The 21546-nt window shown below is 42.4% G+C and overlaps 1 protein-coding gene across 29 annotated transcripts in view; it reads left to right on the forward strand.

Annotated features, from left to right (window-relative positions):
- LOC121277508 (sorbin and SH3 domain-containing protein 2-like) overlaps nucleotides 1-21546 on the forward strand; it is a 315758-nt gene that overhangs the window by 280224 nt on the left and 13988 nt on the right. For 24 of the 29 annotated variants that reach the window (XM_041187079.1, XM_041187087.1, XM_041187081.1 and 21 more), the window contains 7 exons: nucleotides 730-776; nucleotides 1813-1927; nucleotides 2051-2179; nucleotides 5835-6038; nucleotides 9233-10015; nucleotides 10520-10702; nucleotides 19388-19434. In XM_041187079.1, coding sequence (XP_041043013.1) covers nucleotides 730-776; nucleotides 1813-1927; nucleotides 2051-2179; nucleotides 5835-6038; nucleotides 9233-10015; nucleotides 10520-10702; nucleotides 19388-19434 — 1508 coding nt within the window. The remainder of the gene's footprint in view (nucleotides 1-729; nucleotides 777-1812; nucleotides 1928-2050; nucleotides 2180-5834; nucleotides 6039-9232; nucleotides 10016-10519; nucleotides 10703-19387; nucleotides 19435-21546) is intronic. The other 5 variants (XM_041187099.1, XM_041187108.1, XM_041187105.1 and 2 more) reach the window with 2 other exon arrangements.

Here is a 21546-nt window from a genome sequence, read left to right on the forward strand (position 1 = left end):
ATTGCAACAATTAAATTGGAAAAGGTTAAAAACTTTACAATATTGTTTCAATGAGTTGCTTTTGTATTTAGTTTGAAAAAAACATTGGGACAGACTTGCATTCAGTATTGAAATTAGAACTTGTGTTTGAATAAAGATTTGAACCAAATAAACTGACTTCAGTCTTCCAATCAATCCTTACAGTTGGCAGGGCAATGCAAGATTTGGGTCAGACCAATAGGATCCACAAGTTTATTTTCATGTCTGACTTCTGGTCATATTTTTTAAAACTCAAAAAAATTTAGGTATGCCAACATACCAGCATCATCATGTTAGTGGCTTATTTATTTATTTAGCATGTGCATGGTCACAGAGCCAAGTAATAACCTTGTCGGTGGCTAGATGGAGTTCTTTAAGTCCGTATTCAAGTTTAGTCAGTGGACACTCCTCAAAAATATGAGTCATTGTTTGATGTGCACCACAGCTGCAGCCTGGATGGTCTTAGAAACCCCACTGATGTTGGGTGCCTGCAGAGAGGCCTTGGCCAATCCGGAAATGGTTTAAAAGGGACCGCTGTGGCCATGGAAGATCAAAGGAGCGGGTGGGTGACCGATGGGGTCTACGATGCGGGTGTGGTTTCTGGTGGATGTTTTCTCCTGCCAATCAAATCTTACGAAACAAATGTTTGTCAGTATATTTTGCTCTGTACTTCAGCATTTCTTATTTCTGAAACTTATTTCCTCTTTTCAGAGGCAGCCTGCTAAAGCAATTTATGATTTTAAGGCTCAAACAACAAAGTAAGTATTGTTATGATATTTACTGCTTGTTTGTAAATGTTAGGTTTTCAAGCATAAGATTTGGTCCCAAAGGGATCTGTGAGTAGATCCCTTGGGGACTGGACTGGATGAGAGGGTGTCAGCAATCAAAGGGATGATATGTAATATATCATTAACAGAGTGTCTTGTCAATGCTACATTCTATACTTTGCTCTGTTTGTGTCACAACATAAATAATAGCAACAGTAGTAACCATTCGGCTTTCTAAACCTGCTTCGCTATTCAATATGATAATGGCTGATTTCCTACCTCGGTTCCACCTTTTCCCCCATATTGTTCATTCTTAGTATCCAAAAATTTCTTGATCTCTGCCTTGATTATATTCAATGACTATACATCCACAACCCTGTGGAGTAGAGAATTTTAAAAATCCATGACCCTTTGGATGAAGAAATTTCTCTTCATCTCAGTCCTACATTGCCACAGCTTTATTCTGAGACTGTGATTTTGTGTCCTAGACACAATAGCCAGCATTTCTAATGGTGCGCCTTAGTAAAATTTACAGCACCGGTTTTCTTTGGGTAGCTGTATTTTAGAAGTTAGGAGAGGGAATTCTCAAGAGTGGGGCAGTACTTGTAGGGGTTCCTGAGCAATTCAATTCAAAGTTTATTGTCCATTTAGAAATGCATTGTGGGTACCTTGGGTGTTCATCAAAAACCACATACAAATGGATAAGTTACACTGAAAGCCATTGCCAGACAAACCGAAAACGACAGCCACACATTTCACGAACATCTTCAGGAATGCGTTGATGGGACCTCAGTTTAATGTCTCACCCAAAAGATGACAACTCCGACAGTGCAGTGCTCCCTCAGCACTGCACTGCTTGAACGCAGCACCTTATGACTTGGAGGCGAGAGTGTTATCAACTGAGTGACGGCTGACGCACGTTATTTTAGAAATGTGCAGAAAATTGTTTGGTTGGCTGTATGCCGTACTATTGCAGTATGATTTGTGATCAGTATGATATGTATATTAAAAACACGTTTACTTACAGGGAGTTACCATTCAAGAAAGGGAACATTGTCTACATTATTAGGCAAATAGATCAAAATTGGTTCGAAGGTGAACACCATGGAGCAGTTGGCATATTCCCCATTTCATATGTTGAGGTCTGTAGTTTTCTACCTGTTGCTGTACAAGTTGTTTTGGTGCATTATCCTAAACTCTGTTTGTGTTCCATTTCTTTTAACCATGTTATAAATTGGTGATGGAAGCGTATTTGTTTCTTCCAGAAGTTGCCCCTGGCAGAAAAGGCACAGCCAGTGAGACCCCCACCCCCAGCTGAGGCCAGAGATTTTGGGGAAGCTATTGCGAAATATAATTTTAATGCAGATACCAACGTGGAGCTCTCACTGAAAAAGGTAATTTTGGATTCTTTAATTCTTAGCTTGTCAAGGCAGATTGCTCCTTTTTAAAAAAAAAACAATGACTGGCAGGATAGGTAGCTGCCGCTGCGAAATAAAGTTCATTCTCCCTTTTGTGTGCTGCAGTTTTCCATCTGAAAGTGTATTTTAGAACTTTGTTATTCCAGCTTCCTTTCCAATTAGAGTGATCTATGATGCTTAAGATGGTTAAGGAATGAAACCAGATGGACCAGCCAGCATCAACCTAGACACTGGAAATGACAACGGCAAACTCAGCCCTGTTGACCCTGCAAAGGCCTCCTTACTAACATCTGGGGGGTAGTGCCAAAATTGGGAGAGCTGTCTCACAAACTAGTCAAGCAACAGCCTGACAAAGTCATCCTCACGGAAACATACCTTACAGGTAATGTCCCAGCACCACCATCACCATCCCTGGGTTTGTCCTGTTCAACTAGCAGGACGGACCCTGCAGAGGTGGCGGCATGGTGGCGTATGGTCGGGGGGAGGGAGTTGCCCTAGGAGTCCTCAACATCCACCCTGGACCCCATGAAGTCTCATGGCATCTGGTCAAACATGTTAACATGGTGCTGACCACCACATATCACTCTCCCTCAGCTGATGAATCAGTGCTCCTCCATGTTGAACATCACTTGGAGGAAGTATTGAGGGTGGCAAGGGTGCACAATATACTCTTGGGGGGGGGGACTTCAATGTCTATCACCAAGAGTGGCTCGGTAGCACCACTACAGACTGAGCTGACTGAGTCCTAAAGGACATAGCTGCTGGACTGGGTCTGCAGCAGGTGATGAGGGAACCAACAAGAAGGAAAACATACTTGACTGCATCCTCACCTTCCTGCCTGCTGCAGAAGCGTCTGTCCATGATAGTATTGGTAGGAATGATCACCGCTCAGTCGTTGTGGAGATGAAGTCCCGCCTTGACATTGAGGGTACCCTCCATTGTGTTGTGTGGCACTACCACCATGCTAGATGGGATAGATTTCGAACAGATCTGGCAACTCAAGACTGGGCATCCATGAGGCACTGTAGACCATCAGCAAGAGCAGAATTGTACTTGAACACAATCTGAAACCTCATGGCCTGGCATATCCCCACTCTACCATTACCATCAAACCAGGGGATCAACCCTGGTTGAATAAAGAATGCAGGAGGGTATGCCAGAAGCAGCACCAGACATACCTAAAAATGAAGTGTCAACCTGGTGAAGCTATAACACAGGACTACTTGTGTGCCAAACAGCATAAGCAGCAAGTGATAGAGCTAAGCAATCCCACAATCAATGGATCAGATCTAAACTCTGCAGTCCTGCCACATGCAGTTGTGAATGGTGGTGGACAATTAAACAGCTCACTGGAGGAGGAGGAGGCTCCACAAATATCCCCACCCTCAATGACTTGGATAACACCCAAGCTTGGGCTGAGAAGTAGCAAGTAATATTTGCGCCACACAAGTGCCAGGCAATGTCCATCTCCTACAAGAGAGAATCTAACCATCACCCCTTGAAGTTCAATGGTATTACCATCACTGAATCCCCCACTGTCAACATCCTGGGGGTTACCAGTGACCTGAAACTGAACTGGACTAGCCATATAAATACCGTGGCTACACATGCAGATCAGAGGCTAGGAATCCTGAGACAAGTAACTCACTTCCTGATTCCCCAAAGCTTATTCATCATCTACAAGGCGCAAGTTAGGAGTGTGATGGAATACTCCCCACTTGCCTGGATGAGTGCAACTCCCATAACACTCAAGAAGCTTGACACCATCCAGGACAAAGCAGCTCGCTTGATTGGCACCCTATCCATAAACATTCACTCCCTTCACCACCGAGGCACAGTGGCAGCAGCAGTGTGTGCAATCTACAAGATGCATTGCATGAATCCTGCCAAGGCTCCTTAGACAGCACCTTCCAAATCCACGACCACTACCATCTAGAAGGACAAGGGCAGCAGATAGATGGGAACATCACCACCTGCAGGTTCCCCTCCAAGTCACTCACCATCCTGACTTGGAAATATATCACCGTTCCTTCACTGTCACTGGGTCAAAATCCTGGAATTCCCTTCCTAACAGCACTGTGGGTGTACCTACACCACATGGACTGCAGCAGTTCAAGAACGCAGCTCACCACCACCTTCTCAAGGCCAACTAGGGATGGTCAATAAATGCTGGTCCAGCCAGTGAAGTCCACATGCTGTGAATGAATAAACAAAAACTGTTGCAATCTTGAATGCATTCATGTAACTGTTTGAACATATCAAAGTATATCAAAGATGCTTGTTTTGTTGGAGAGAAACTGAAACAGGTGTTCATCTTTCAATTGGTATGCTATATGTTAGGCTGTGGTCATGTTGAATGCCAGCTACTCTCTTGTAAATTGCTGTGCAACAAATTGGGAAGGAGGGAGCAGGGGAGGCCAGTGAGTAAAGAGTCCAATATCTGTCAGAACCAACGAATATAACTTCTTACAGTTTCAATGTCTTTTGTCAAGTTTGCATCACAGTAATGTAGCAGCTTTATGCACTGTTTACATATAGATCTGATTCCTAGTGGGCTGGTCAAGATAGGTATGCATAAGATGAGGTTATATCTGCCCTGGTTTCCATCTTTCCAGTCCTTGGTGTTAACTGGATCCATGCCAGTTGGTGAAGTTAAAACTAAGACACAACTACTTTCTTTGCTGGCGAGAGTTTATTGACTTAATTCACAGTCAACACGACTCCAGCACACGTGTCCCAGCTATCCCCATTTATGGGTATAAAAATACCCATCACCTGTTTAACAATGTCATTGCCATTAAATCTTAACAATGTGATCGCCATGAAGCATTAACAAAGTAATTAATAAGACATTACTGCTTGCCTACCAGCTGTCAGTATGCATACAAGCTTGTCACGTTGGATGTTTGTGGAAGGCATATATGCACATATATCTGTCTAATCCCATTTAGTACGGTAAACAGCCCAGTTGAGAGATTTGTCCCTGTCTAATATCAAATGGCTTCATGGTGATGATGCATGATGCTCTTTCCTATCAGGGCCACTAGACTGCCTGTGAGGGTAAAGGAGGCCCAAAAAATGGTTGATCTATTTTTTGACAAGAATTCTTCCTTTCAGGTGCACATTTGGGCACAGTGCAGTGTCGAATCCAATTATTGAGATGGATTTTAGGATCAGCAAAATTATTTTCTTAAATGTGAGTCAACTGGAATGAGCAGCTAGTTAGGGAATATGAACATAAATCTATCAAAGCTTTCTACATAATAGGCCATGTTAAAGTCAAAAAGATAAACAAAAATGGAAAACAAACATAGACTTAGGGCGGGATTTTCTGCACTTGCCTGCTGCCGGGATCATCCTGTCCCACCGCAAGTCAATGGACTATTGGCTGGGGCACCGCCTCGCCCACAGCGGGTCCCGCCCTTGACGGGGCTGGAAAATCCCAGCCTTAGACTTGCCTTCATTTGTCCTCAGGGATGTTTGTCTTGTAATCCACCTTTAGCTAAAAAATAACGCCTAATGGAAAACGAAACTTAAAAAGTTTGCTAAACTAAAGCATAACTTGCTTTATGCTGTAGTAAAACATTATATATGTCACTGAGTGTACAGATGAAATATCGGCTCTCCTCAGGGTGAAAGGGTCATCCTTGTCAGGCGGGTAGATCAGAACTGGTACGAAGGAAGGATTCCTGGAACAAATCGGCAAGGTATCTTCCCAATTACTTACGTGGATGTTCTCAAGAAACTTCAACCTAAGAACTCTGCAGAGTACCCCAGGCATTCTCTGCCTTTAAGCTTTTCCAGTGATAGGATTCACTGCTTGGGATCTACAAAGGTAGGTAGACCTGTACATTATTGAGCATTTTACCTTGGTAATTGTAAACAAAGACCATGTAAGAATAGTTTGGGTTTTCTTTTTTACTGACCTGCTATTGTAACAGTCTCTGGAGATCATGGAGTGAAACACACCACCCAGGAATATTGTGGGAGGAAGAAAATTAGAATTCCGAATCCTTTTTCTTTTTCTTGTATTTATGTGCATTTGTAAAAGGAAACCTGGTTATTGAAGATAAGCGCGATGTAATTTTTCACGTGTGCTTTTGAATATAACCTGCATTTCCATTTCAGTACTAGTTTGGAAAAAATTGGCCATTAAATCACTGCGTGAACAATATGCTATCATTCACATTACAGTTTCAGGGTTATTTGAGGCTAAAGTAACAGTGAACCTTAGAAATTTTGACTAGTTGTTAAGGTAAGCTCTTGTGGAGTTAATTTTTTGTTTTGCTTTTTCAAGCTATTGGGCCCATAGGGTTAGAACCCTCTTATTTTACTGTGAACTGATGTTAATCCAATTTAGCCCAGTGGGATGAAAAGTCCCCTGGTGACAAGACTCTAAGTGGGATTCTTATTGACATAGAACTGCCTACAATTTGCACCAGTGGGTTAGCCACACTCAGACAGGCTATGAGAATGATTGTGGAATGCTGCATTGTCACTTTTATTTATTAGAAAGGGGTAATAGCTCTGAGATTGGATTCATGGGGCGGCATTGTCACCACCTTTGGGCTAAAACGTTGGGGAGAGCCTGTCCCCTGGTCCTTTCAGCTGCCGCACAGTCACTTAACTCTGGGAGTAGCATTAAGTGGTTGGAGGTGGGACTTCTAACTCCCTCTTGGGAGGAAGTCTTGCTTTGGAGAGCTTTGGTAAGCAAGTGCCAGGTATTCTGGCTATGTGATCAGCCCAACTCAGTTGTGACTGTTTCAATATGTGGTGTGGATGCTTGGCGTACCAGTTTGGGTGAGAACCTCAGTGTCTGGAATTTTGTCCTGCCATCTGAGCTTCAGAAGCTTCCAAAGGTAGTGGTTGAGCTTCTTGGCATGACACTGGTACACAGCCCAAGTCTCATATGCGTGGAGCAGAGCGGGCAGGAACTTTTGCTCTGTAGACTTTCAGTTTGGTAGGCAGACTTACTCCTCTTCGTTCCCAGATTGATGTTCAAATTCTGCCGAAGGCTGCACTTGCTTTGGCAATTCTAGCTTTTGTCTTATCAATATAGGCAGCTCAAGAGAGTGTATTGCTGATATAAGTGAACTTATCCACAGCTGACAGGTTCTGGTGATAGAATGAAACCTTGGACTCACAATGGAACCTTTCTGGAGCAGCCTGGTACATTACTTAAATTTTCTTTGTGCTGATCATAAGGCCGAAGTTGTTGTGTGCATTGGAGAACAAGTCCATGCTATGTTGCATGTCCAGCTCTGATCCAACAATTGTTCACAGTCATCGACAAACAGGAAGTCACAAAGTCATTCCTAGAGTCGTCTTGGATTGAGCAGCTTTCCATCCATGCAATACCTGATTTTTGATGCCATTGTCACCACCATTGGAGACCATGGCCAAGAAAAACATGCTGAAGAGGGTTGGCACTAACGCACAGCCGTGTTTAACTCCATTAGTGACTAGGAATGGGTCAGAAGGTTCACCGTCATCCAGGACACATGTGAGCATGCAACACGAGAGAGCCATAAAAAGTAACAGATGTAACTAAAGTAATGACCTGCAAAAAGGAAGTATGAAAAAACATCTTGCAAGACATTTCAAAGCTAATAACGAAAGTATTTTTACAAGTAAGAGAAAAAAATGGTAAAAAGCAATGTGAATCCGTTGAAGACAAATGCAGACAAGGCTATAATGGATAATAAGAAACTGGCAGACTAGTTAAATGACTATAGAAGACAAAATGTCAGCAGTATAAAGGAGTGTAAATATAAATGAAATGAAGGAACTTGGTTGATTTAATATACGTTTTAAAATGATATTGAAGAAGATGATGGGAATTAACAACTTTTAATGGTTTCCATCACAAAATTTCAAAAGAAGTAGGAAGCGACATTGCACATGAATTAATCATAATTTTCCCAAGCCCTCTGGATTGGATTGCAAATGCTACTCTATTACTTAAGACAGGACTGATGGAGAAACCAGGTAACGACAGATTTGCCAATTTAACATCAATTGCGGGGAAGTTGCTGGATTATGCAGATAATTTTTAGCAGAAACTTGAACTATGATCTAACCTGTGCAATTTCAGGCATATTTTGGGCTCAAAGCAGAAACTCTACCCCAAGAACTTTAGCAAGAAACCTCTAAAGTTAATTGATTCAGGACCATAGAATGTGCATTAACAACATAAAATGATGTGAGTTGGGATCTTCTCCATAATTATAGGTGTATGGTTTGCACAGAAATAATGTTTTACGTACAACATATTAATGAACTGAAGTCAGATAATCATCTGTTGCAGTCTCATCCATATGCAATCTTGTATTTAAGTTGTTTTCTTTCCCCATGGATCAATTTCTTGTTTTTAAAGTTGATATAGACACGACATTCTAACACATGTTGGGCGTAAGTTTCCAATTGCATGGATGTGATAGGTCACACTCTAATTACTGCGATATTTTAGAAAAAAAAGAAACTGTGTCAGTGGTGGTGCATCAGTTAAAATATTTGCTTCATATTTTTAGGCTAACGTATCATAGACTTTTGGTGTCAGTAACATACCTAAAGGAGTTGATGCTTTCCCCTTTGAAATGGTTGGCATTCCATTGTCTTGCCCATAGGCAATTGCTTCTCCTACCAAATGCATTAAGTATCAGCTGAACATATTCATGTTATATGAAACTTTAATTGAGCAAAGCAAGTTTAGTATTTTGAGGGTGCAGGTAATTTGAGCCAAAAGATCAGTCAATGCTGCTGCTTCTGGACTAGTGTGCAATTTGTGATCCCTATCTCAACATACCACTGGTATATTTCTGAAAATCAAGTTTTTACGAGCAGTCATTTTGTATGTAACTAGCACATGTCACTGAACAAATTGATGAACTGCAGCAATATCCTGTTAGGTGACTTGAGTTAGCACTTGCTTGTACCTTTTGAAATCTGTCATTGAAAACTGCTTCCATTGTCATTGTTTTGTGTCCTTAATAACTTTGTTTTCTAAACTTTTCCTGTTTCCTTTCTAAGTTGGCTTCTTGTCGAAGGCTCAATGCAACATCCCCTGTTCTCAGTCATCACTCACCCTGTCCAAATAAATCTGCAGTCCAGGCAATCACCAATGAATGGATATCATTGACTGTTGGGCTGTCCCCTGTCAACACCGCAATCCCTACACCACCTCCTTCTCCTGACAGCCTGTTGTCTGATTTAGTTACTTCTTTGTCAGTGACCTCCTACCAATCTGACCCAAGCCCCTCAAGAAATACTGCTTCCTATGAAAAACTGAGTCATTTCATTCCAGTCACATCTTCAAAGAACCTTCCCAGTTCATCTAAAAATCTGCACGATCCACTCTACCCACCACTGTCCAATACTGTCTCATGTTCACCTATTTTCATGATACCCCATGGATATGACACAAACATAATGCAGGTGGCAGCTAAATCTCAGGAATCCCTTAAGAAATTCAAAACTATTTCCTCTGACGATGAAAAAGCACCCAACAGCATGGAGGTTTCTTTAGTCATTACAGAACCATTTGAAAGTAGCTCTCCAAAGAAATTCCTGCAGGTCAGGGATGAGCAAGAACAGGAACTCGGTGAAGAATTGCTGTCAATCATTGAAGGAAGCCAGTCAAAGGGTGATGGAATTAAGCACACATGTTTCCATGGGCATAGTCCGGATGTAAACAAGGAACCTCCAGAGCTCTATATAGAGGAAGATCCTAGTGAGGTCTATAAGGCACCAGTGGCAAATAAAAAGAAACCAGTTATGTCTGATGATCAGAAGGAAGCGAGAATTGATACTGAGGTACAAATACAGTGGAGCAAAAACTAGTTCTAAAAGAATTTTTTTACTAAATCTAGACAATTACTTAACACGCTTCTGAACAAAACGTGTTTTAACTCCTTTTTTTCCAGTGTGCTTTAACTTAAATATGAAGCTAGCTTTAACACATTTTTAAACATTGGCAGTGTCTCAGAAGTAGCATGCAGATGTTGATTTAAAGGGCTTCACCTAAGAGAATGGGGATAAATTAATGCCCATAAGTTTTTTTTAAAAAATGATGAATGGTGTGTGTTAATAACCAATGTTAGGGGAATATTCAATTCTACTTAGTACTGCATGGTTTTTGTGTTGACTGCTATAATGAAATTTCTGAAATATAATCATATGTTAGATGCATGTAGCAAAGTGAAGTACAATGAAAAGCCGGTAAACAATAAATTAAAAGTGCGTCATTTTCAGTTTGAAAGTAGTGTGCCATAGTTAGTCCTCTTGTTTTTTTTTTCTCTTCTCTTTTTATATATACAGACTGTAACATCTGGAACTGACAAAGCTATTGCTTCTCCTCCCTCACATTTGCCTGCTGCATATCCATCCTCACTGCCAAAGATCTCTTCCCCTATATCTTTCTCCTCACCTTCACAACTCCCTCAAAGACTTACATTCTGCACCAAATCTTCCAGTCAGGAGACTAGGTCTCCAAAGTTGAAGGTAACTTGGATCACATCAAGAGCAAACTAACACAAATGACTGAAAGTGAATGGTACAAAATACTGTGCTTACTAAGGTTTAATCTTATCTCATGAGTCGGTAAACAGCTTATAAAGATATAATAGTGAGGTAGAATAGTGACTAAGTAGCTCACCATGGAGAGATGTAGGCTTGTGTTTCTTCATGGTGTCTTGGACAGCTGCAAGCAGAAATTGTGCTATTTCCAAAAGGGACAAAGAAAAACTGGATAGAGCTCTCCACCAGATAATTGGAGATATAATGGTATGAGGTAGAATGTTTGGAAAGGAGATGAAATAGATTCAAAGCTACATTTTCCCAAAACAGATGAAAATAAATTTAATTATCAAGAATCTGAGGAATTCAAGTGATCAGAATAGTGCAAGAGAACAATACAGGGAGATATTAAAGAAATAAATGTTTTATATAAAAATAGATTAACTGCTTTCTTACCGCTCGTATTGAATATTTCTCTTGCACCTGCTGCATCACTTTTAAAAAAGAGACATTGATTAGATTTATGTCTTTTCAATAAATGTTAAGCGAGAAATTCTCCCTGGTAACATATACTCAGCTAATCATGTCATAACTGCTGACGGTTACAAAGACAATGGCCGGAATTTTCCAGCCGCCCAAACCGGCAGGATCTTCCGGTCCCGCTGATGAGGAGATTTCAATGGCTCACAGGCCCTGCTGCTGGGGAACCCACCGCCAGTGGGTGGGGGAGTGGAAAACTCTGGCCAATGATTTTCTATTTGTTTGGTTGCTGCACCCTGATTCAGAATGCAGTTGCAGAAATCAGATTTCAAACTCTTAATATTTTGACAGAAGCCTCTGAAATCAAAATATTTTTGTCAGTTAAGAAAACAAAAAAAAATAGAACTTCACAAGGGTAGTTTAGGGAGACTGGAAAAATGAGCATCTTACAAAATGGTGCTGCTTTGCCAGTACGTTCCTAAACACTCATGATTCTATACATGGTGAGCTCCTATTCTCAACAGAGCAAGTATGCTTATGAAAGGAAAGCAAGTTGAAATTGAATAAATTGCTGTAAGGAAGAATATTGAATTGATTGAGACTGCCCATAATAAACAGGGCATAATTTATCTTCAATTTGTTATTTTTTCTATAGGTATGTAGAACAGTCATTGAAAAGAGCTATGATCTTTAGATTAAATGAAGGAAAACCATATTTTACCAACTCACCGACCCTTTGAAAGAGTATTTCATTTTCAGTGGCTCCATGTTTTGTGAAAACTGAACCTTTACATGTTCTCCCTACCAAAAACATCCCTGTACACATGCCACACTCCTTAATGATCATTAATCTGATGCCATCATATTCTATTCAATCATAAAAAGCGTTCTGAACTCTCACTTAAATGTCAGTAGGTACCTCCTGCTGCATAACTTGGAAAAACCTTTTCATTTGCATAAAATCAGTTGTCATTTTGTACTTTTACTCGTATTTAAGGGAATGTGGAACAAGCACTCCCCTTTCATCTCCGAGTTCTGGGTTTTGGATCAGACTTGACTGATAGAATGCAGCTCTGCATTGCCAGTAACAGAAGAACGTTTGGGCAGTTTTAACCCAACTGCCCTTGAGGCTACGGCATAAGAAATTGCAAATTTGTCCAAAGTAGCTGAATCAAAGAGAAGTCTCAGATTCAGTCCCTGTTCTACATGGAGTTAGCTGATATCAGCTGTAGGGACAGCTAGGTTATTAGAATCGATCGTAGGATTCCTGGATTTGGGTGGGTCAAATCAGCCAACGTTTCTACTGATCCATTAACTGCCATTGGAAGTATGTATGTGTGAAGATTGGGTGAGGATAGAATGTTGTCTCCAGTTAAGTGCCATGCTTAGACTAATTATCAAGGTCTGCACATGAATAATGACCATTTGGTTGCGATAGTAGAGAGTGACCAGTATCCATGGAATCATATTCTGGTAAAGCAGTCAACCTCTTGAGAAGTCGACGGTGGGTGAATGGGACAGTCTAAAATTGGTGATATAATTTAAAGGTATATGTAAACTCTGAGACAACATGTGTTCTGGTTAAATAGGGTGATGTAGTATATGATTCACTTTCGGTGCAAAGATGCTATAACTGTAGCTTTGGTGTGAAGTGGCTTCCCTTTACATAGTAAAAACAAAATTACCTGGAAAAACTCAGCAGGTCTGGCAGCATGGGCATAGAAGAAAAGAGTTGACGTTTGAATCCTCATGACCCTTCAACAGAACAGTTCTGTTGAAGGGTCATGAGTACTCGAAACGTCAACTCTTTTCTTCTCCACCGATGCTGCCAGACCTGCTGAGTTTTTCCAGGTAATTCTGTTTCTGTTTTGGATTTCCAGCATCCGCAGTTTTTTGTTTTTATCCCTTTACATAGTGCTGCAGTTAAAAGGTTACTGCAGCATTCATCCAGAGCCAGAACTTATCGAACATTAGAGCAAAGTGGAGTGAGATTTTCTGGAGGCAATAGTGTTAGTTTTATTCACTTCAGAGTCACTTCGGACCGTGATATTTTATCTATGCTCTACATGTCATATATCTTTTGGAAGCCAAACCATTTTGCACAAAACTTGTTTGATTTAGATTATGAAATTCCAGTCAGCCTTTGGATTTGCAGCACTTGTGCACCATAATATTTGTACCTTGACATTTCTAAATCTTCCTTAAGAGATCTTTGCTCTTTTAAAATAACTTGAACTCTAGGCAGTCTGATTTCATTTTTGTGGCTCTTGCAGACTGGACTGAAGACTGATGTAGCTATTGTCGGTAAGCCTCCTCGCAGCCCTGTGATGTCTAAGCGATCCTGTGGTTCGCCTGTCAGGAGTAGCTTTTTACCATCTCATAGGGTAGGGGAATTGGGAAAGCATATGCCAGACATACAGAATTGTTTGCTTTTTGCTGAAGTGTGTTTTGTGTGAATTGAATTAATATTTCTTCCTTTGACTTAATTTTTGATGCATTCTGTGGCTTACTGGAGTGTGTTTATATTACAGGATGTCCTGTTGTGGTGATACTCACCCCCTCTTCCCCACTCCACCATTATCATCCCACAATGTTGTAGTGTGCTCTGATATTGTATTGCGCTGAAGGTTACAGAAGAATATTCTACACTATATACTAAATCAGACAATTTTCAGAAAACTGATGGCACTACTTGTGAAATAACAGTAAACATTTTGAAAATTGAACAGAATATTAATCTGCCATCTATTTATTTGCATGTTAATTTTTACCCTTATCAATTTAATTTTAAAATGTTTTGGCTCGCAATCCTTTTGTGATTTCTTTTTATGTCTTTAAGTTAAGATTACTTGTGTAAAATCTTGCTTTGAAAAGCAACAAATGTTTTAAACTTACAAATATGCCTCCTAACAGTGATCAAATCCCTCTCTTCATATTGAAACCATTAATATGTTTCCCAGTAAGAAGAAGAAGATAAGAAAGTGAGGCAGTAGCAAAGTTGAGGGCAGGGATTTTATGGAGCCTAGGAAGCAGGCTGGAGGGTCATAAAATCCGATGGGAAAGCAAGAGGTAGAATTCCCATTGCCTTCCCTCTGCTGCTGGCATTTTACCAGGGACAGGAAAGACAGTGGATGACCCTCTGGCCATAATCTAATTAATGCCCTTAAAGGGCCAGTTAAGGGCCTCTTCCTGTCATGGCTGGTATTTTCCAGGGGTACATGGGCTCTGCATGTGGAGAGACTGCCAGGTATTCCCTGGCAGCTTTTTGCAGGCGCGGGTGGGGGCCCTCCTGATCTCCTGATCAAGCATTCTGTGGTCCATAGAGGGCCCCCCGTCAGCAGCAGTGTTGTGCCCCACCCACCAAATGCTGAAAGACTTGCCCTCATGACTGACACTCTTTCCCCCAACCCCCTGCTAGAGCCTGCCTGACCTCCTGACCCTAGCCTGACTTACCTTCGTTCTGGGACCTCCTGCATCTTCACTAGTCCTGGACTGCTGCAGTACCAACAGTGGCCACTGGTCTCAGTGGCACTGCTGGGACTGGAGAACTGTTAGCCCTCTAATTGGCCAGCAGCTCTTTGGGAGCAGGATCTCAGCCTTAAAGGCTGGCAATTAATTGCCTGAGGATAATAAAATGCAGTCAGGACTTCCATCTCCATTTGAGGTGGGTTTGTCTCCGACTTTACAGCCTGTGGGTGGGGCCACCACTGCCCAGCCCAGGCGACCTATGGGGTAGCCAGAAGACCAGGGCGTGAGCAGCCAAGCTTGGGATTGAAGGCTGGAGCGGGTAAGGCAGAAATAGCAAGAGGTCTGAAATGGGGGGTGGAAACATCCAGAGGGAGGGAGTAGAAATGGATCTTATACAGGGAGAGGTAACAATTAAATGGGGCCTGTAAATCAGAAAGGTGGGCTTGGAAGCAGGAGACCAATAGGTTGTGTTGGGAAGGAGCAATCAGCAACAACTGGGGCTTGGGCTGCTGCAGGTTGGGAGGGAAAAGAAGAGTAAGAGAGAGGATTGAATATTGACTTTGGCATTTGTTGCCTGATTGTTGGCACTGCTGAGGCTGGATTTTAGGTGCCCCCACTGGGTATTTTTGGCAGCAGGGCAGTATGTAAAATAGGTGGATGCCAACCCCCCCCTCCCCCCATAATATTGGCGATGGGAGGGTGCCAAAATTGGCAGCCTGCCCACCATATTTAGATAAATAATCAAGGGTCAATTGAGCTTGTTAACAAGCTAGTTGACTCCAATAATATGCTGCCCAAGCCATAACACATCTGGTGTAGGCAGTCAGGCGGAATTGAGCAGGCCATCTCTTTAAAAGCATTTTAAAAGTGTAGGAGGGAAGAGGGGGGCTCCCTTAGCATTTTGGGGCAGTTGAGGCAGCTCCCCCCCACCACCTCCGGCCAAGAAAGTACCTCCTGTTCCTACCCACTTGCTCTGTACAACACACCACCAACCATCCCCCCCCCCCCCCACCCCCCCCACAATCACTCCTCTCCCTGAACTGCCTAAACCCTCCCTGCCCAAGACCCGGGGCTTACCTTCCTCCAGGATCCATGGGCCTTCTTGAACCTGCTTGCAGTTCTGGCAGTGCCCACTAATGTTCTCTTGGCACTGTCGGGATTGCAAGAGATTGGCTGGCAACTCCCGAGGTCAGGGATTCCTCCCCAGTGAGGGCTGGAATAAGCTGCCCCTGGTGTACGTTCTCACTCTGGAGGTTGGCTTGCATGGTGGATCATGCAAGTTGTAATGCAGTTGCTAAGCTCAGAAAATTGCCTTTGTGAAGCTGAGCTGCGAAGAGTATGGCAGAACAGGGCTGCTGACTGCCTGTCTTTCTGGCTCTGACTCTGTCTCAAATTCTGGGGATGAGAGAGCTTTGTATAAAAGTGGAAGGTGACATTAACAGCACAGGCTGCAGGGTCACTGGACTGTCGCTCCCTTGCTGATTTGCTGTTTTTCTGATAACAATGCCTCATAATGTTTTAGAAGTATTTGGATGTGCACTTGTGATGCCATGGCATACAGGGCTATGGACCTAGTGCTGGAAAATGGGATTAGAATAATTAGGTATTTGTTTGACCGGTGGAGACTCGATGGGCTGAAGAGCCCTTTTCTGTGCTGTAGACCGCTATGACTCTATAATCATTGTCTTTTAGACTATTATCATTCGAATGTGGCTCTGTGGGCCCTATTTCTGCTGTACAACTGTGGCATTGCCACAGGCAGCATATTCCCCCGTCATTTTGAAAATCTGAAAGCTATACCAAAATGGGGCGTAAACCCAAAGGAATGGGTTCCATCACAAATTCACTCTATTGATGGGTGGGTATTGTATTTGAGGGAGGCTTGGAATGGGGGAGAGAGACACTCTCAAGTGAGCCATTACCAAGAACACAGCTAGGGAAGAAATATCGTGTTTTAAGAAGATAGAGATGGTCACTTCGAAAGTCAGGGGCGAGGGGCACAGAGAGGTGTATTTTTTATTTAATTGTGGAAACCTCATCCCGCCTGTGGATGAGGTTTGTTAAAAAATCAAAAGGCCGCCTGGCTGATTTACCCACCCGCCAACCATAAGTTTGGACGGGCAGCAAAGAATAGGATTTAAAGTAATTGATTAAGGGCCTTAATAGGCCTCTCGTGTGCAGCCCGCCGACTGAGATGTTACGCGATGACGTCGGGACGCTCGTCTGAAGCAGTCCGTGTCCATTACTATCTTACGCTCGATCAGGTCGGGTGTGCACCCGCCCACCCGCAGGATGTAAAACCCTGCCCCAGGATGGTGGTGGTGGGGGAATCGGTGATGGTAATGCTGTTGAATGTCAAGGGGAAATGTTTAGATTATCTCTTGTTGGAGGTGGTCATTCCCTGGCACTGTGTGGCAAGAATGTTACCTGCCACTTCTTATCCAGAGCCTGAACATTGCCCTGGCCTTGCTGCACATGGACACGGACTGCTTTAGTAACTGAGGACTTATGACTGGAGCTGAACACTCTGCACTTCTGACCTTAATGATGAAGCAGCTGAAGATGGCTGGGCCTAGGACACTATCCTGAAGAACTCCTGCAGTGATGCCTGGGACAGAGATGATTGGCCTCCAACAACCACAACTTTTTCTAACTTAGGAATAGAAAGTTGGGGAGGAGAGGAAGAGCCCATAACAACGCTGTCCATTCAACATTATTGAAATTCTATATTTTTGAACATTCAATTAGGAACATATATTGTTTTATAAAAAGTTTCCTTTTATTAAATCGAAAGGCACTTCTCTCTATTTTCTTTGGTAATAATGAACTGGAAATTTTAGATCATCTTGATCATCTTGGCTAAGTCCTAAATCTAAGATTGTCATTAAATTGTGTGTTTAAAAGAAATTTTGTCTGGTTTTTATTAATCTTTCTCTTTTCTGTTAAGCCTCTGATTCCCTCTTGACTTAATGGAGTTAGGAAATCTGAAAGGAGTTTCTTCTACCCAGAAGTAGTACTCCATCGCTATCTGAAAATATAGTTCTTAAGGCATAACGTGACTATTGAAAGACTCTGGAGTTTGCTGCCTTCTGAAGACCTGCTGTTTTGAGTATCCTCCTTTCGTGCTGTAAATTATAGGACGGAGCTCACAGAGCAGCTATTGGTTTACAGTTTGGAACAGATTCAGTGCTATACTGAAGCCATTTAATCCTAGAGTACATGCTCTGGCTGTTGGATACTACAGTCTGTATTAGTGAGTTAACCACAGGTTCAACAAGATTCTCCTCCGCAGTGCTGGCTTACTTAGACGCAGCATTCTGAGATTCTGGCTTGGGTCTCTGCTCAGTTAAAAGCTTTTGCTGTTCATACACTGATCAACATTAAATGCTCAATGAGGATAAACAAAAATATTTTCCAGTCGCTTGGCAGTACAGAACTTGAATATTACTGAAAAGAGGGATATGTTGCTGAAACTTCTTTGTCGTGCACTCATCAGGACAAATGCAAGAATGCCAAATTTCAAAAGATCGCAACAATTTATGCTACAGGAGAAGTGTCCTGCTAGGTTGTCAGGTCAACTCTAATTGGCTAAGGTATTGTCATGCAAAAAGCAACAGGGAATTATAGGCTGCCCAAACTCCCTTGGGGCATGTTTCTTTGGTTGTAATAAACAGCATACCAACATGCTCAGCCAGCCATGCTTGCAAAACGGAAAAGAAAATGTCTACGGTTGGTTGTGATTCCACAGTTGTGCAGCACTTGCAGAACAATCCTGAATGTACTAATAGCTACACTAACAACTAATTTAAGACAATCAGTTGAGCTTGTAACATGGCTCATTTAGGCTTGTTAGAAGCAACATACATTCGTATGCAGGGACCTGTTCTCGGCAAACAAAAGGTATATTTTCAAGCCTTGCACCTTTCTTGAATTACCCAGGAGCTTGGGGATCCTGTATTCCCTGTTGTTGGCTCCATGGCAATGCCTCAGCCAATCAGAGCTGACTTGCCAATCAGTCAGCATCCTTTTCTCATGTAGTATAAATTGTTGTGATTGTTTGAAATTTGGCATTCTTTTGTTTGTCCTGATGAGTGCAAAATGAAAAAACTTCAACACATCTCTCTTTTCAGCAAAAATACTTCAATCGTGATCGCCTTTCCACAGCAACCTTTAATTCCAATCATCCATGTCACATCTTGTAAAATGTACATCTAGGGGGCTTTATTCATAAGTTATTGGTGACTTATCATTGAAAAGAGTGCACACACAACCAGCATTGTGGGATAAACGAGGATCATTATTCTTGACTGGCTGCAAAGCTTTTAGTTTTTTGAGGATTTTAATTATTTTGCAGAGCAATATCATGCCTTTATTTTTTTTTTCTCTGTCTATTGAGAACATATAGCATGCATGAAAAGTAAATGCATAAGCATCCATTGCAGTGTGTCCAAAGTGATCTGGCCTGTGATTTGACTTTGCAGTGTTGCAAACAGCATGGAGCTGAGCACGAGTAACGCATGATGATGCGTGTACGGAAGGCTCTTTGCTACAGGTTTTTTTTTAAGATTATCCTCTCTACGGCTTCCCTTTCAGTAATGCTTCAGTTTAATTAGAAATGTTGTTTTAGTTTCCAGATGTGAATAGTTTCACGATTTCATGGAATGCTATTTGTTTTCTGTCCAATGATGACAGTAACAAAATGAATGTGTGTCTCTCCCATAGCCTCAGCAACCTACTCTTGTTCACGAACGTTCACAGATCGGAGAGCCGTGAGTACAGTTTTATTTATTTCTGAATAACGTATTTGTTTAAAAATAAAATCAAATTGACTTAGTGGCTTGAACCTGAGGTCCTGAGTTAATATTACCCAGCAATCAGGGAGAATGAGATGTTGGTATCTAAAAGCGAGTTTATAATAACGTAGTAACACACAAGTCGTTGGTGCGTTAGCTCGATCCAGAAGAATCATATTGCTTAGGAAACCATTCAAGCCATTATGTAGTATTTCTCATGCAAATCTCCAATCTCAAATCTTATGTCAGATATGAACCTGCACTCAGCTGCTTTAATATAGCAAATGCCCCAAAAGGAATGTTATTGGACAGTTTTAAACAACATCTTAATTGGAGGAGAAAGGGTGCAAAGAGGTTTGGGGACTGAATTCTAGAGCGTGGGGTTAAAATGGCTGACAGCATGGCCGGCAGTAGTGGACCAAAGAAAGTGAGGGATGCAGAAAAGGCCAGAGTTGGAGGAACAGAGTTCTTGGAGGTTTGTAGGGCTGGAGGAGTTTGCATGAGATAGGGAGAGGTCAATTTTGGAGGGGTTTGAACGCGAAGATAAGAATTTTAACATTGAGGCATTGGTAGAGCAGGAGCTAATGTAGATCAACAAATACAGGATTAATAGATGAATAGGATTTGATGTGAGCCGGGATACTGGCAGCAGAATTTTGGGTTAGCTCACTTTAATGGAAGATGGCAGGTCAGCCAGGAGAACGTTAGCATAGCAGAGCCTGGGTTTGCTGAAAGCATGGGTGAAGATTTCAGCAGCAGATGGAGTAATACAGGAGATATTATGGGGGTGAAAGTAGGCAGTCTCAGCAATGGAGATGATATGGGGTAGGAGGTAGAGCTCAAGATCAAATAAAGTCTAGGATGCTATATGCTTTATTAACCGGGCTCTCAACCTGCCCTGCCACATCCAATTACTTATGCACATATTCACCAAGGTCCCTCTGCTCCTGCACTGCACCCCTCCCCGCCCCCCCACTTAGAGTAGTACCCTTTATTTATATTGTGTCTCCATGTTCTTCCTACCAAAATGAATCACTTCACACCTCTCTGCATTGAACTTCATCTGCCACTTGCCCGCCCATTCCACCAACTTTTTTTTTGTTCATTCATGGGCTGTGGTCTTCACTAGCTGGGCCAGAATTAATTGCCCATCCCTAGTTGCCCTTGAGAAGGTGGTAGTGAGCTGCCTTCTTGAACTGCTGCAGTGTAGGTACACTCACAATGCTGTTAGGGAGGGAGTTCCAGGTTTTCGATCCAGCGACAGTGAAGGAACTGTAATATATTTCCAAGTCAGGATGATGAGTGACCTGGAGGGGAACTTCCAGGCAGTGGTGTTCCCATCTATCTGCTGCCCTTGTCCTTCTGGATGGTAGTGTTCGTGGGCTTGGAAGGTGCTGTCTAAGGACTCTTGGGGAACACCTGCGGTGCATCTTGTAGATGGTACACATTGCTGCTACTGTGTGTCGGTGGTGGAGGAACTGAATTTTTGTGGATGTGGTGCCAATCAAGTGAGCTGCTTTGTCCTGGATGGTGTCAAACTTCTTGAGTGTTGTTGGAGCTGCACTCATCCAGGCAAGAGGGGAGGATTCCATCACACTCCTGACTTGTGCCTTGTAGATGGTGAAGCGGCTTCGGGGAGTCAGGAAGTGAGTTACTTATTGCACAATTCCTAGCCTCTGATCTGCTCTCTTAACCACAGTATTTATATGGCTAGTCCAGTTCAGTCTTTTTTTGAAGTCCTACACCATCCTCCTCATAGTTCACAATGCTTCTTAATTTCATATCATCCACAAATTTTGAAATTGTGTAGGTCATTCATATATATCCGGAAAAGCAAGAGTCCCAACAGGCTCCTGTGGAACACCACTACAAACCTTCCTCCAGCCCAAAAATACATCCATTAACCAGTACTCGCTGTTTCCTATCACTCAGCCAGTTTCTATGGGCAGAGTTTTGCCCTTGATGCGGTGCTTGGCGGGGGCAGTCAGGAAGCTTACCCGCGATCGGCACTGAATCGCAATTTCACGTTGGCGAGCCAATTAAGGCCCACCCAGCGTGGAACGCGAGCGGCAGCACTGAACACTCCCT

This window comes from Carcharodon carcharias, chromosome 4 (assembly GCF_017639515.1).
Source record: "Carcharodon carcharias isolate sCarCar2 chromosome 4, sCarCar2.pri, whole genome shotgun sequence".
NCBI classification, from domain to species: Eukaryota; Metazoa; Chordata; class Chondrichthyes; order Lamniformes; family Lamnidae; genus Carcharodon; species Carcharodon carcharias.